The sequence below is a fragment of the Drosophila montana genome, unplaced genomic scaffold (assembly GCF_035044405.1).
Source record: "Drosophila montana isolate Dmon_TW-CO22-7 unplaced genomic scaffold, ASM3504440v1 contig_2178_1, whole genome shotgun sequence".
NCBI lineage: Eukaryota > Metazoa > Arthropoda > Insecta > Diptera > Drosophilidae > Drosophila > Drosophila montana.
In genome coordinates this window covers 50,285-63,955 of record NW_026997075.1, presented here as the reverse complement: position 1 = coordinate 63,955, position 13,671 = coordinate 50,285, and the positions used below count along the sequence as shown (strand labels likewise).

At 41.1% G+C, this 13,671-nt stretch overlaps 1 protein-coding gene across 1 annotated transcript; it reads right to left on the bottom strand.

The window, feature by feature from the left end:
• Positions 1 to 1,803: 1,803 nt before the first annotated feature.
• Positions 1,804 to 13,445, bottom strand: LOC135427534 (forkhead box protein P1-like). The gene is made up of 2 exons (XM_064681067.1): positions 13,398 to 13,445; positions 1,804 to 2,100 (listed from the first exon to the last, which is right to left on the bottom strand). Exons 1-2 carry the CDS (start codon positions 13,443 to 13,445, stop codon positions 1,804 to 1,806), a joined length of 345 nt encoding a protein of 114 aa, XP_064537137.1.
• Between the last annotated feature and the right edge of the window lie 226 nt (positions 13,446 to 13,671).

The window sequence follows — 13,671 nt, the reverse complement described above, 5'->3', positions numbered from 1 at the left end:
CCAGGCAGCCCATTTGTAGCCGCAACTCCCCTCTCCACGCGGATTCTAATAAAAAGCCACAGCAGCAGCAGCAGCAAGCTAAAAGCCAATAAAAACAACAACACAGCACAGAAAATAAGAAAAAAAAACAGGGAAAAAAACGTGCTGAGACGAAGGTTTTGCGACAATATGCGACGACGTCGACGCTGGCAGCGCTGCGCACGTTTGCCTTCGACCAATGACACTCGACGACAATATTAAAGAACACACACACACACATGCACAGAGCGAGCTACGCACACACACACATGCACGATATACGCAAAAAGCGAATCTCAAAAAACGAAATGTCGTCGTCGTGCGACAAGGCTTGGGGGCGGGCGGCAGCGTTGGCGCTGCAGATGCTGAGGGACAGCAAAGAAAAAAATTGTACGCAGCCACACGGAGTAACTCGAGGCAGGCGACAGCAGAAACGACGACAACGACGACAACGACAACGACTATGTAATCCAATCGAATCGAGAACAAACACACACACACAAACACACACACAGGCACACAGACACTTACACGCCAGCAGAATGAGAGGGGGAGGTTGAATAAAAAACGAACGCAATTGAAACGCCGAAACCAATCCAGAGGACGCACAAAATGACGAAGCAGGCGAGGCAAAAGGCGACGGCAACGACAACAGCAGAAGCAGAAGTAGCAGCAGCAGCAGCAGCAGCGACAAGCGACAAACGACGCGCGACACTTGTGTATGTGTGAGTGCGAGTCTGTCTGTGTGTGTGTGTGTGTATGTATATACATATGTGCTTATGCGCGAGTGGGAGCGAGAGCATGGCAATTGGAATGCAAGCCAAAAGCAAGCAGTGTAGGAATAGGAGTAACTGTGGAGTAGGTGGTGCAGGACAGCAGCGAGCAGAGCGAGAACGTTGTCGTTAAACGACGAGCGCGACCCCTACAACAACTCTTGTTGGGCTGTGCCAGCCAGTGGCGACAATTGAGGGTAGTCATTTTTTATGCGCGTTCAGTACATAGCCAAGGACTACATAAAGCAGTGTGCGTGCGACTGTGTGTATGCTTGTGTGTTTGTGTGTGTGTGTGTGTGTGTGTGTGTGTGTGTGTGGGCGGAGGGTGTGTGTTTGTACATAAGAGAGTTAGGGGCAGTTTTTATGCTATGTCCAAGTTTCACTTGCGGCACATTTTGTGCATTTGCATTTCGCATATTTATCACATGGTTTTTCTTAATTTTTTTCTTTCTATTTGTTGCACAGCAAAAACAAAAACAAACACAATAAAAAAATTGTTGCAAAAGCTTTTCAACTAAAACTGTAAATTGTTGCTTGATTTTTGGGCACAGCAAAAAAAAAATTAAAACTAATAATTAAATTGTATTAAAGAATTTATAAAATCAAAAACGAACTCGATATGAAATGTTTTTTACGTTATTTGTTTTCTGCAATTTTTTGTTTTTTTTTTTGTACTATTAATTTTCAGTTGTTCTGCGTTTTGCCGTTTTAGCGACGGCAAAACAAGACGCGCGCGCGCAACAGCAACAACAACAAAACAGAAACAGAAACAGAATCAGACGAACGCAACACAACGCAACAGAACAGAACACAACGTACAGAAGAAGAACATACACAAAACGACAACGAGAAGCGACAGCAGCGACAACGACAACGCCAACGACAGCGACGGTGGCAGTGGCAGTGGCAGTGGCAGTGGCAGCAGCGCAGCCAGAGCCGGTGGGGGCGACAGTGCAGCCACAGCCACCACAGCTACAGCTACAGCGGCGGCCGCGACGACGACGGCGACAAGCTAAAATATCGGTAAGCAGTTCACAAGAGAGACGACGACGACAACGACGACGGCGACGGCGATTACGATTGCGATGCGATTGCGATGGCGATGCGGCAGCGGCAACTCGACTTTACTATTTGAAATCACATCCAGCGTACGTCGCCGTCGCGGTTGCTGCTGCTGCTGCTGCTGCTCTTGTTGCTGCTGACGCTGGCGCTGCCTCTGCTGCTGCTGTTGCTGTTGCTGTCGACGTCGTTGTTGCTGGGCCTGGGCAGTGTTTGGCGCTCGTGCTTGGACTCGGAGACCGAGACCCACCTAGCGGCGAGTAAAGACAGCATTAGCGTCAAATAAATACGCACACAAACAAAGATGCTCTCACACACGCCGTCTCATGCATAAGCTGAACGGCCACTGGTGGCGGCCAGCCCGCACACACACACACACGCACACACGCACACAGAGACGGACATCCAGAGAGACACGCACACAAATACATGTACTGGCGCCGCAAGTGTCCATTCGCTTCTGTGCGTGTTGTATTGCTTGCTCCCTTACTCTCGCTCATGCCCAGCCCATGAGCAGCATGCACACACTAGCGCACAGCAGAAAAAACACATATTGGTATTGGTGTGCAGAGAGCCAACGACGAGCAAGCAGTTCAAAATTGTATTCAACGTTAGCCATACGCCACGTTCCCACGTTCGCTCTTAAGAGCGCACAAAACTCTTTGATGTCTGCCTGCGACTCTCTGCGCTACGTGTGCACCCTACACAATCCAGTCAGCTGATACGCTGCTTAAATGACTTTGCGAATTACGTTAAATACGGTTTAATACTTATCATTTATTTGAATTATTAGTGAAATATTTTTAATAATTAGGCACAATTTTTCAAGTGTGCGTATTTACACATATACAACTTATATACATAATATGGAATTTTGACTATTGATATTGATAATAATATAATATATTAGGTACAACTAAACAGCATAGTTTGATTATTATTAAATTATTACAATTTATTTAAAATTTACCTAGAACAGAACATAAACTTTGAACTGTAGGGTATGCATGGATCATGCTGGCCGTTGCAGCCGCTGCCCAATGGCCAAATGATTGTAGCGATGGTTGTTGGGCAGGGAGAGAGGGCGGGCGGGTTGGGGTTTGGCTCGAATCAAGTGTGCACTAATGAAATAATTAATTACGAGCACAAGCACAAAATTCAGCCGTTGCCCAATCTACAATCCAGCCCCCAACCTACCCGCACACCCACACACGCACACACACACACACACACACACACACATTGCGGTCGAAAATGGTCCCTGGGTGCCAGCTATATATACATTTACATATGTATCTAGGCACATACATTTATCTCGATTTGTGTATCTGGACATCTCAGCTTTAAGTGCACTATGTGTGATTGTATGTATGTTTATTTGTATATATGCATCACATATACATATACATACATATATGTATATATATATATATATTTATTTATATGCTCCGCAGATGGGGTGTCGCCTTTTGCTGGCGCTGCAGCCAAAAACGAACAAAAATCAAATCAAATTTAATTAAACCACTTTAAGCGATTTCTTAGCCACAAAATCTGCTCCCATTTAGCAGCAGACACATGAGCATATGTCATACACACACACACACACACATATATATATGTATATATATATTTGATCAGGCTCTCATCGGCCTCACAGAATGAAATTTCCTTGGAATTGTTTTAATTGCCACTGCAATTAGCCAAAAATCAAGCGAAAAATTGAATTGGTCGTATTAAATATCGAATGCCGTCGGCAGTTCATCGATTATTAATCGATTTAACATATTTGATAGCCGGTTTGATTCCAATAGCCATTGATAAAGCCTAAGTTATCTGAAGTTTGGGCAACAGCATTTAAAGGCCTTTTAATAATATAAATTAAATTAAAATTAAATATATTTATTTTAATTAATTTATTTTTAAACTCTTTATATATGTTCACTTTTATTTATTTACAAATGAAACAATGAAAACATTTTAAATTAAGTTAGATAAAATTGCGAGTTGAGATAAAGCTTTGATTGCAATAAGCATACTTTGCATAGATTTATTCTGATATTTTTTTCATTTTTTTTATACATATTTTCTTTATTTATTTACTTATTAATGGTCGACAAAAAGAGTGTCTAATCGTATACCCTTTTCCTATTTTCAATGCGCGCAGGGTATAAAAATAGAAAATAGACTCAGCTGCATTTTTCACATATGAAAAACTCGAGCTTCGAACTAAAAGCTATCGATTATAATAATAATATTCACAATAAAAATATGAAATATAAAAATAATAAAATTTATAATAATAATAATAATAAAATAAATATAAATAATACAAATAATAATAATAATAAAAACAATAATGAAAAGAAAATAATAATAATAAATATACAAATGAATACAATAATTACAAAAGTAATAAAAGTAAAAATAATAAAGATGAATAAAAATAATATTTGAAGACTTTAGAAAAGAACATGCATATATAAACATTTATTGATATTTTATTATATTTATATATTTAAAAGTTATTTAATAGTTGTTCTTTCTTTCGTTCACAAATGCAAACTATATATAAATATATATATTAATATACATATGTATATATATATAGGCTACTCAACGGAATATATATTTTTTACTTTCGTCACGAAATAGTTTATCATATATTTGTGATATTATTAAGTTCCTTAGCGAATAAATCAAAATTCTGCAGTTCTTTTTGCTCTCTTTAGTTAGATTCCCGCCCTATTAACTTCCGGTTCGTGTTTATTGCTATTAATATTTGATGGCTGGCTCGAGGTGCGTTTATTATTATTATTATTAATATATATACATATACATATATATATTAAAGTTTCCTAATATATTTGTAGTCCGAAGAAATCTGCTAAAAATAGCTCTCGATATGCCTCGCTACTTTTTTCTTTCTATATAATTGGTATTTGGCCGCAGCTTCTTTGCCACCAACCCCCCAACCCCCCCGCCCCCCCCCACCCATCCTTCACACAGGCCTGCGTTCTTCTATTGGCTGATCCTACATTTTTGTCCCGCTATTTATCAACTGCCTGAGACAAGTCGTAATCGTCAACGGTCCAAAAGCGAGTCATAGACACACACACACACATATAAATAAATGTATATACATATATGTCTATATATGCATATAGATATATGTATATAGATATGTGTATATAGCTATGGCCATAGAGCGCTCCTTTTCCCACACGCATTCAGCAACAACAACAGCAACAACAGCAATAACAGCAACAACAACAACAGCAAGAAGACGACAACTGCGACGGCAGCCAATGGAGCACCATGATGAGTGCCGAGTGCGGTAATGTCGCGGTCGGCGTGGCCACCTTCGCCTCAATCGACCCGCGCCGCCCCCTCCCCGCCTCTCTCCCATACCCCGCATACAGCAGATGTGACACAGTGAAATGTGTCGCCCGGCATCGTTGTCGTTGTCGTCGTCGTCGCTGTCGTCGTCGCTGTCGTCGGCAGCCGCGCCCGTCGCCCGCAGCCTGCTGTGGCCCTACCCGTTCGAAAAAAGACAGCATTGGTCAAAGCCAACGGATGGCCGCGCATGGCTCTGAGTGAGCGCGAGCGAGAGAGAGCGAACGTACAGGCGAGCGAGCGAGCGAGAGAGTGAGTGAGTGCGAGTGTGAGCGGGCTAGAGCAAGAGCGCATCTCGCTCGCACACTCGGCACTCAGCACTCGGCACTTGGCACTTGGCGCTCTCACTCTTATGACAAAGTCGGCAAAGCAGTGCGACGCAAAAGCATGCTGCTCGGCTGCAAGGGATGCCTGAAAGTGGGTGGCGGTAGGCGCTGGCCATGGGGGAGGGGTGTCGGTCGAATCGCAATCAAATTGCGACAATTGTGAATTTCGTTTAATTCGACGTCACAAAAAATGCGAAAATGACCCAATGGGGCGCCAAAGGATATACAAATGTGCTTTATATGTACATAATTATACAGATACATATATAATTATATATCAATTTGTAGAACTTGTTGTTGTTGTTGTTGTTGTTGTTGCCGTTGACAGATGCTCAGATTTCCAACTGAATGAGCGTGAAGTGTGGGAGCGCCGCGCTCTTTTGTGAGCCAATCTGAAGGTCGTCAAGTCCAGGCCCCGAACTGACGCTTCCTCTCTCGCTCTCTCTCTCTCTCTCTCTCTCTCGCACATTCTCTGTCTTATGTGTGTGTGTGTGTGTGTTGGCCAAGGATGGCAAAACCGGTCGACAAGCTGATTGCAATTGAGGTTTCAGCGCGAAACGATTGAATTAACCGACACTCACAAATAGTTGCAAATTATCAAATGCTCGCCTCAAAGATCGCAGTTGCACCCTCGGCTTCACTCGTTCGTCTTCTTCTTCACGCAGTTCTCTTCAAAAGAGACGTTTTCAAAAAACACGCAATCAAACAAGTTTTCAATGGGAAAGCATCTGCTTCTGCAGGAATTATTCATCAGCCACTGAGCAGGGGCAGGGGGCAGGCATATGAAAACAAATCGAAAGCAATTTTTTTTAAATCGCGTTCGCATTCTGATTTTTTGTTGTCATCTAAATAGAATATATTAAATTAAATTAAATTTATTGCTCGTTTTGGCGACCTTTCCATTTTTGAATATTTCCGCTCGAGCCAATTAAATATCAAAATTAAATATTTTAAAGCAATACAATTAAAATAAAATGTTAATAATATTAACTAAAACCTCGCAAGCTTTTAGAACTAAAATATATTCTTTAAATAGTTATACAAATAATACTATTAAAAACAATTTAAAATACCAAAATTTATAGAACAAAATTGATAAATTTCCACAGAAAATAATTGAATATTCACAATTAATATTTCTCAAACAATAGAAATTGGCATTTAAAAAAAAAACTAATTTGAACACAAAAAATTGAAAAAATTCCCAAAATCAAAACTGCACAAAATATAATTTAATTTCAGTTCCCTAAAACCTAATATAAAAAATATTTTTATTATTCGAATAAAAAAAAAGTGCCTTAAATACAACAAAAAAATACCAAAATTTGTGTAAAAAAAATATGATTAAAATATTTTCTTAATTCAAAATTATAAAACTTATATTGATAAAGTGCCGATAAAGTTTATACCAAAAAAGTATTCTTCCAAATCTATTTTTGCATCCGAAAAATATTTGCATATTTTAAAAGCACCTAAATCAAATTGGTTATCAAAGCTATGCTTATGAATTATATTTATTATAAGTATTAATATTAATCATATTTATTATATTATATTACAAAATGTATTTTACAATATGATTTCAATTGAAGCAGGCCTCAAAATTGGTATTTGAATCGATTTTAAAAAGAATTTAAGATAATATTTGCTTACTTCAATATTTTCGACAATTATTTTGAATGCGAATCTGCTAGACTTGTATTTCGAATAGAATATTATTCACAAAAAAACTCGCATAAATAAAATCTTTTTGTTAGTTTAATTCGCCCCCCGCCCTTTTTTTTATTTGTTATAATTTCCACATTTTAAATTTATATTCTTCAGTTTTATTATTTCCGATTTCCGTGTGACAGCTGTGACTAGTTTAAGAATGTTGTAGAAAGGCGACATATTATGGGAATTGGTTATTTTCAAGAGCGTTAATTTGTGACCAGAAGATAAATGTGCTGTTGCGCCCCTCCCCCCGCCGCCCCTTGCCATCGCCCCGGCCGCAGTTCTAATGCTAGCCCTCGCTCTCTCCCGCTCTGTCTGTCTCAGGTGAATGTGTTGCTGTAGCCATGGCAAATGATCAAAGCCGATGCCGAAACCGATGCCGGGGTATTGAAATCATGCCAAGCCACCAAAACCACCGAACCACCGAGCCAACGAGCCAACGAGCCACCGAGTCGTCGGGTCCAGGCCAACTTGAGAGGCCCGCGCTGGCCGAGGGAATTGACCGCAATTATGCGATAAAGATAAAAACAATGTGGTGTCATTTTTATGGTTCTTTTTCGATGTTGACGATGCTCGATGGTCGCACACAAGGCTAAGGCCACGAGGTGCGGGTGGTGCGGAAAAGAGATAGAGCGAGGGCAAGCGAAGGCGAGAATGGGACGGCAATAAGGTGATAATCTATAATTGCCCTGGCTGCAACAATTGTGCCTTTAATTCCACCGCCGACGACGACGACGACGACGACGATCCGACAAAATGTGTCCTACTGTCGCTGCGGGGCTGGCAGGACGCAACCGCGACGGTGACGGTGGCAGGGGCAGCGGCAGGGGCAGGGGCAGGGTGCGGCGACATGGTACACAGACATTTGGGTAAAACGTGAAACGAATGCGTTGACAGCTTGTGTGTGTGTCCCTGTGTGCGTGTGTGTGTGTCTTGGCTTGGCCAAGTGATTAGGGATCAAAATATCGTTTATAACTCATAATGACCATGACAAATATTGCATACAATAGTCGCTGCTGCTGCTGCTGCTGCCGCTGGCGCTGATCGGGACTGCGGTCAACAGTTGTTGATTGTGTCGTAAAGGTCACGCCAACAGGACCCTCTTGAGGACACCTAGCCACATGGCGATCCTGATCGCACGGTCAGCAGCATATGGCACTTGGTCGGACCTAGCTCGGCCTGGCCCGGTCTGGCCCGGCCTGGCCTGGCCTGGCCTGGTGCTAATGAAGCCCAGCCACATTGGGCCCGGCTCGATAATCGTTTAATCGCTTATCACAAATTGCGTCCAGTTGGGGCGAGCTGTGCTATCGGTTCCACATTAACCACAATTAGAGTGACCATGCCTCGGCAATTAATTTCACTTCAGTTAATGTTAATTGACGTGGCCGCCTGCCCACGGCACAGTGGAACCAGCGCAATATACAAGTCTTACCAAAAGTATTTTCTTAAGCACATTACAACATATTTTATTTATTGACTGAGCTGATAAAAGTTGGCTTTGCGCTTGTCAAACTGGGACCATCTTGGTCGCTTAAGGGTTTTCACTTAGTTTCCACGCTTTTGGGTGAATTGCCCAGCTAGTTTTCTATACATCATTGTGTTTGGCTGGATTACATATATGGGCACTTTTCAAGTCATGAATAAACCAAATTTTATTTAAGTTTTTAAAAAGAAGAAACAATTTTTGCAACACAATTTAAATGGTTTGAAATGCAATCACATTTGAAACCACATTGTAAACATTTCAACTCTAGCTTCAAATTATTTCAAGGCCTTACATTTTGATAATTGATAACCTAGGTTTGTTTGCAAACCACGAGGAAAATACAAATTGAAATTGAAAAAAGAATTTATTATATATTTCCAACAAAATCTTAAATATTTGCGCACAAAAATAAGTGAATTTATTTTATTGATCTTTGTATTAATATCGTGTATATTTCTTATAGTTCTCTTATGTACACATTTGTTATTTTATCGTTTTTTTAGTGCCCGTAAATTTGGTCACATTTTGGCTAATGCTGCAACCACTGTGCAAGTGCATGGCTATCGCAGTTTTCAATCAACAAACTCGTAAATTTGCCAATTGCTGACGAAACTAAAAGCTCTCAAATTACGAATACCCTGTACTAGTTGATAAACAAAAAAAAAAAAAACAGATCGCGGACACGCACAGTGGTCAGCATCATTGTTCAATTTTTGTGTGCGTGTGTGTGTGTGTGTAGTTGTTGTTTTTTTCTGTATTTTTTTTCGCGTTGTCACCTTGTTGGCGAGCGCTTGCCTGGGCCTTGGTAAAAAGGTTGAGGCAAGGGCAAAGCCAAAGGCAAAGGCAAAGGCAAACAAAAAGGATGCGCCAATGTGGCTGGCAAAACAATGAAATTGTGAAATTTTTGTTGGGTTCAAAGAATGTCATGAGCATTTTATGATTTAATCCCCTTTGTGTGAAGCCAAACATTTGCAGGATCAGGCTGAAGTGTGTGTGCCTCTCTCTCTGTGTGTGTGTGTGTGTGTGTGAGGGCTCTTGAAACGTAAACACCCCCGAAAAATAAAGGACAGGATTTGTCATTTGTCGCCGTTGCCGTTGCCGCAGCAGACACTTGACTGCGGCTCGGCTCAGACACCTGACATCAGCGATTAGTGCCGCGGCCAAGTGGCCAAGAAGAGGACAAGGGATCTGTTAGGGCAAGCGGACAGGCGTAGGCGATCACCGATCGCCGATGCCGGCCAAGTCAAATGTGATTTAGTTTTGACGTCAATGCGGCAACGGCTGCCTCCCTGCCACATAGATGCTATCTGGCCCGGGATCGGAAATACAAATGCCCCGAGTCATCAGCTGCAACGGTGGAAGAACAGAGCAACAACAACTGCAACTGAGGCCAGCCACAAGTCGACACGAACTTGGACGCTGACTGGGACTAGGGTTGGGTTTGGGCCAAAAGTCCTCTGCCCAGTTGGCTTGGCTTGGATTCGATGATTGAGCTGATAGCTGTGCAGCTTTGCAGCTGCATTGTTGCCAATGTGCGTACTTATGAGTACGTTGATTCATGCAAAGCGCAGTGCGCGAAAGTACACTCCAATGAAATTCCCTAACATGTGTGAATATTTATGTTAACATAAAATAACGAGCATGCGGGTTCAATTATCAGGCTAGTAAGACGTAAGGTAGATAATGATAATGAAAACAATTGAAAATATTAATAACAAATTATGAAAATAATAATAAGAAGAATGATGATGATAATGATATTAATAATAAAAATAATATTGATATACAAGCAACAAATATAATAATAATAAAAATAATAGTTGTGATGATAATAGTATAGAACAAAATAATACAAAATTAAGATAATAATAATAAAAACAATTTAAAAAATAATTGAAAATATTAATAAAAAAAAATGATCATAATAATAATGAAAATAATACTGAAAACAAACAAGAATAATAATGATGACAATAATATTAATAATAATTACAATAATATTTATAATAAAAATAGTAATTATTATCATAGCAATAATTAAAAAATAATATAACATAATTATAATTAATAACAAGAACAATTATGATGATAATAATATTATAATTATAATGATAATACTAATAGTAATAATAATAAAAGGAATAATATTAGTGAAGAATCTCAATAATGACAATAATAATAACTTTGATAATGATAATAATACTGATAATTATTATGCATATATATTTAAATTCTGTTAAATGAAGTTCCCTCAATGCATGAGAACTCGATTATACAGTTGGCCAAGATACAAATATGTATTTCGCAGTACGCAGTAGCTGTATCTGTGAGTTTGGGATCGTGAGAACTGCACTTAATTGATTTCCACATGACTTTGGCATAGTTCAAGTTCTACGCATGAGCGTCACAAATCCGATGTAATCTCCGAGTTAGGATTGAGCACAGTTTCAGCTCAGCTCGGCTCAGTTCAGTTCAATTCAGTTCAATTCAGTTGGGCTTAGTTAGTTCGGTAGATAAAGCTCGGCTTGAAAAGTCTTTGAGAAAGTCTTTTCGAAACGTAAAGCTCCAGTGTGTGTGTGTGTGTGTGTGTGTTCGAGTAGAGCAAAGCGAATCTCTTTGCCATCTGCTGGGGCTCAGGAGACGCTAGTTCAACCAATAACTGCCTCAGCTTCCTATGTATTCCCTTTGTTTTCTCTAGACACGTATGTGTGTGTGTGTGTCTCTGTGTGTGTGCGTGTGTGTGTGTGTGTGTGTGTTATCGCAAAGACCAAGCTCTTGGCCTGCGGCATGTTGCTGCAATTTTTCATTATTCGTACTCTTTAAGTGATCGATCGAAATTAAATAAGAAAAGTAAGCAACGAGAAAGGAGGAGGAAAATGCCCTGGCGATTGCCTGGCGTCCCACAAAAAGGGAACCAGCGATCAGCTTCCCCCATACCCCCCCCCCCCCCCCCCCTTCCCTCTCCCCCACCACAAAGCACCTTCAACATTTCGAGTCTGACTCCGACTCCGACTCTGACCGTGATTCTGGCTGGTGCTGGAGCTGGGGCTGTGGCTGCGGCTGCGGCTGCTTGGGGAATGCGATGGTTAATGTGCGTTTAGATACGAAGACATGTAATTTTCCCAGCCCCATTGCGATCGGTCGCACAGCCAGCCGTCCAATTGTCTGACTCTGACTGCGACTCCAACTTCAACTCCAACTCCGAGTCTGACTCCGACTCCGACTCTGACCATAGCTGGACCATAGCCAGGCTTGGCCAGCCAGTCAGTCGCTGGCACTGTGGGCCGTGCCAGCTTATTGGCCCCCGACCCTCTTTGCCGTTTTCTCTCTCGCTTTTTTATATTTGGCCTGGACAGTTGTCAATGGGGCAGATCACAACAGCCTCCAATGCAGCTGGGCATAGGAGCACGCCTCGGGAACTGCCTGCAACTGGCTGCAATCGTGCTCTGACGTCCTCTGATTATGATGCCAATGCTAGCCATATGCTATATTGCCATATTGCTGCATTTGGTGTCTGCCGTTTGGAACTCGATTCTTATTACACGCCGGCTACTGCATTGGGGACATAGATTTGCCAGCTTAAAGGAGATGCACGCAAGCTGCATTCGGGCTCAACATTATCATCATCATTGCCAACATTATCGTCATCGTAGTCATCGTCATTTCTGTTTCCTTTGATACCACCTGCACACGCACCTGTTAAATGTGCTTAAGTGCAAGACTTTTTCTATTCATACTTTAAATTTATTCAAAATTAATTGGGGTCCAGTTGTCCAAAGAAATATTTTAATTTATTTGATGTCTGGTTTTGGCAGCGAGAGTACTTTTAATTACAACTTGGGGAGGTTTCTTTACAAGCGAACTTCTTCGTTCTGATGTTGTACTTATTTCCCGGATATTACTCGAAATGTCAGCAATAATATTATTATTTTTTGTATATATACAAGTTTTGACCTTCAAAAGTCCTTCGAATATTGCCCAAATTTGATTTGAAAATATTTCAACGGTCACATTGATTAATCTAGGGATCTATTTTACAACTACATAAGCAAAGTTTAAATAATTGTTCCAGTTCCAGTTCCAATGAAAATAAATACATTTACTTAAAACGGTCACACTGAACAAGAATAAAGAGTTGCTTATTAATATCAATGTAGGATCGTGTAGCTCTTAGATATGTCACAGAAGTCTCTCATTGACATTTGAGCTTAATCGGAATCGGTGCATGGTTTAATTGACCTTCCGTGCTGTTATCTCATTTGAGTTTAATGGAAACGGTCACACTGATCGCCTGATTTGGTAGCTGTCTCAGTTCTTGGTTTGCTGTCTTATGACAGTTATTTTTTTTATATTTATTGTGCTTGCCTTGTGTTGGAGGCTCTGTTTAATTAACGAATGCATCAAGAGATCTGCACAGCATCGCCGCATGTTGGGCCCGATTCACACATTGCCTGGTGGCTGTTGGGCTCCATGGGCTCCATGGGCTGCATGGGCTGCATGGGCTGCCCAACTTTCCCATTGCCGGCTGGCCAGCTGAGGCGTTCGAATAGACACAAACTGCAGCGTAAATTGTTTACAATTCGAAAAATTGTTGCCGCCTCTGTTATCTGTGGGCACATCTTAACGAACACGCAGCTCCAGAGCGGCTCCCAGCAGCCGAGTCGAGGAGGTCCCCATCTTCATCTTTATCCCCAAGCGTACCCATCACATGGCCCATAACCAAACTGAACTGCTCCGAACCATCTCGTGGTCAGCGTTCTGTTTGGTTCGACTGTTGGTTAATTTGGCATCATTCATCGTGGCCAAAGCCAAATGTCATGCAATGGCTAAAGCTCCGCTTCGCTAATTACAGCCTCTTGTTTGTCTCTGTGTGTGTGCGTGTGTGTGTGTGTGTGTGGCAAGT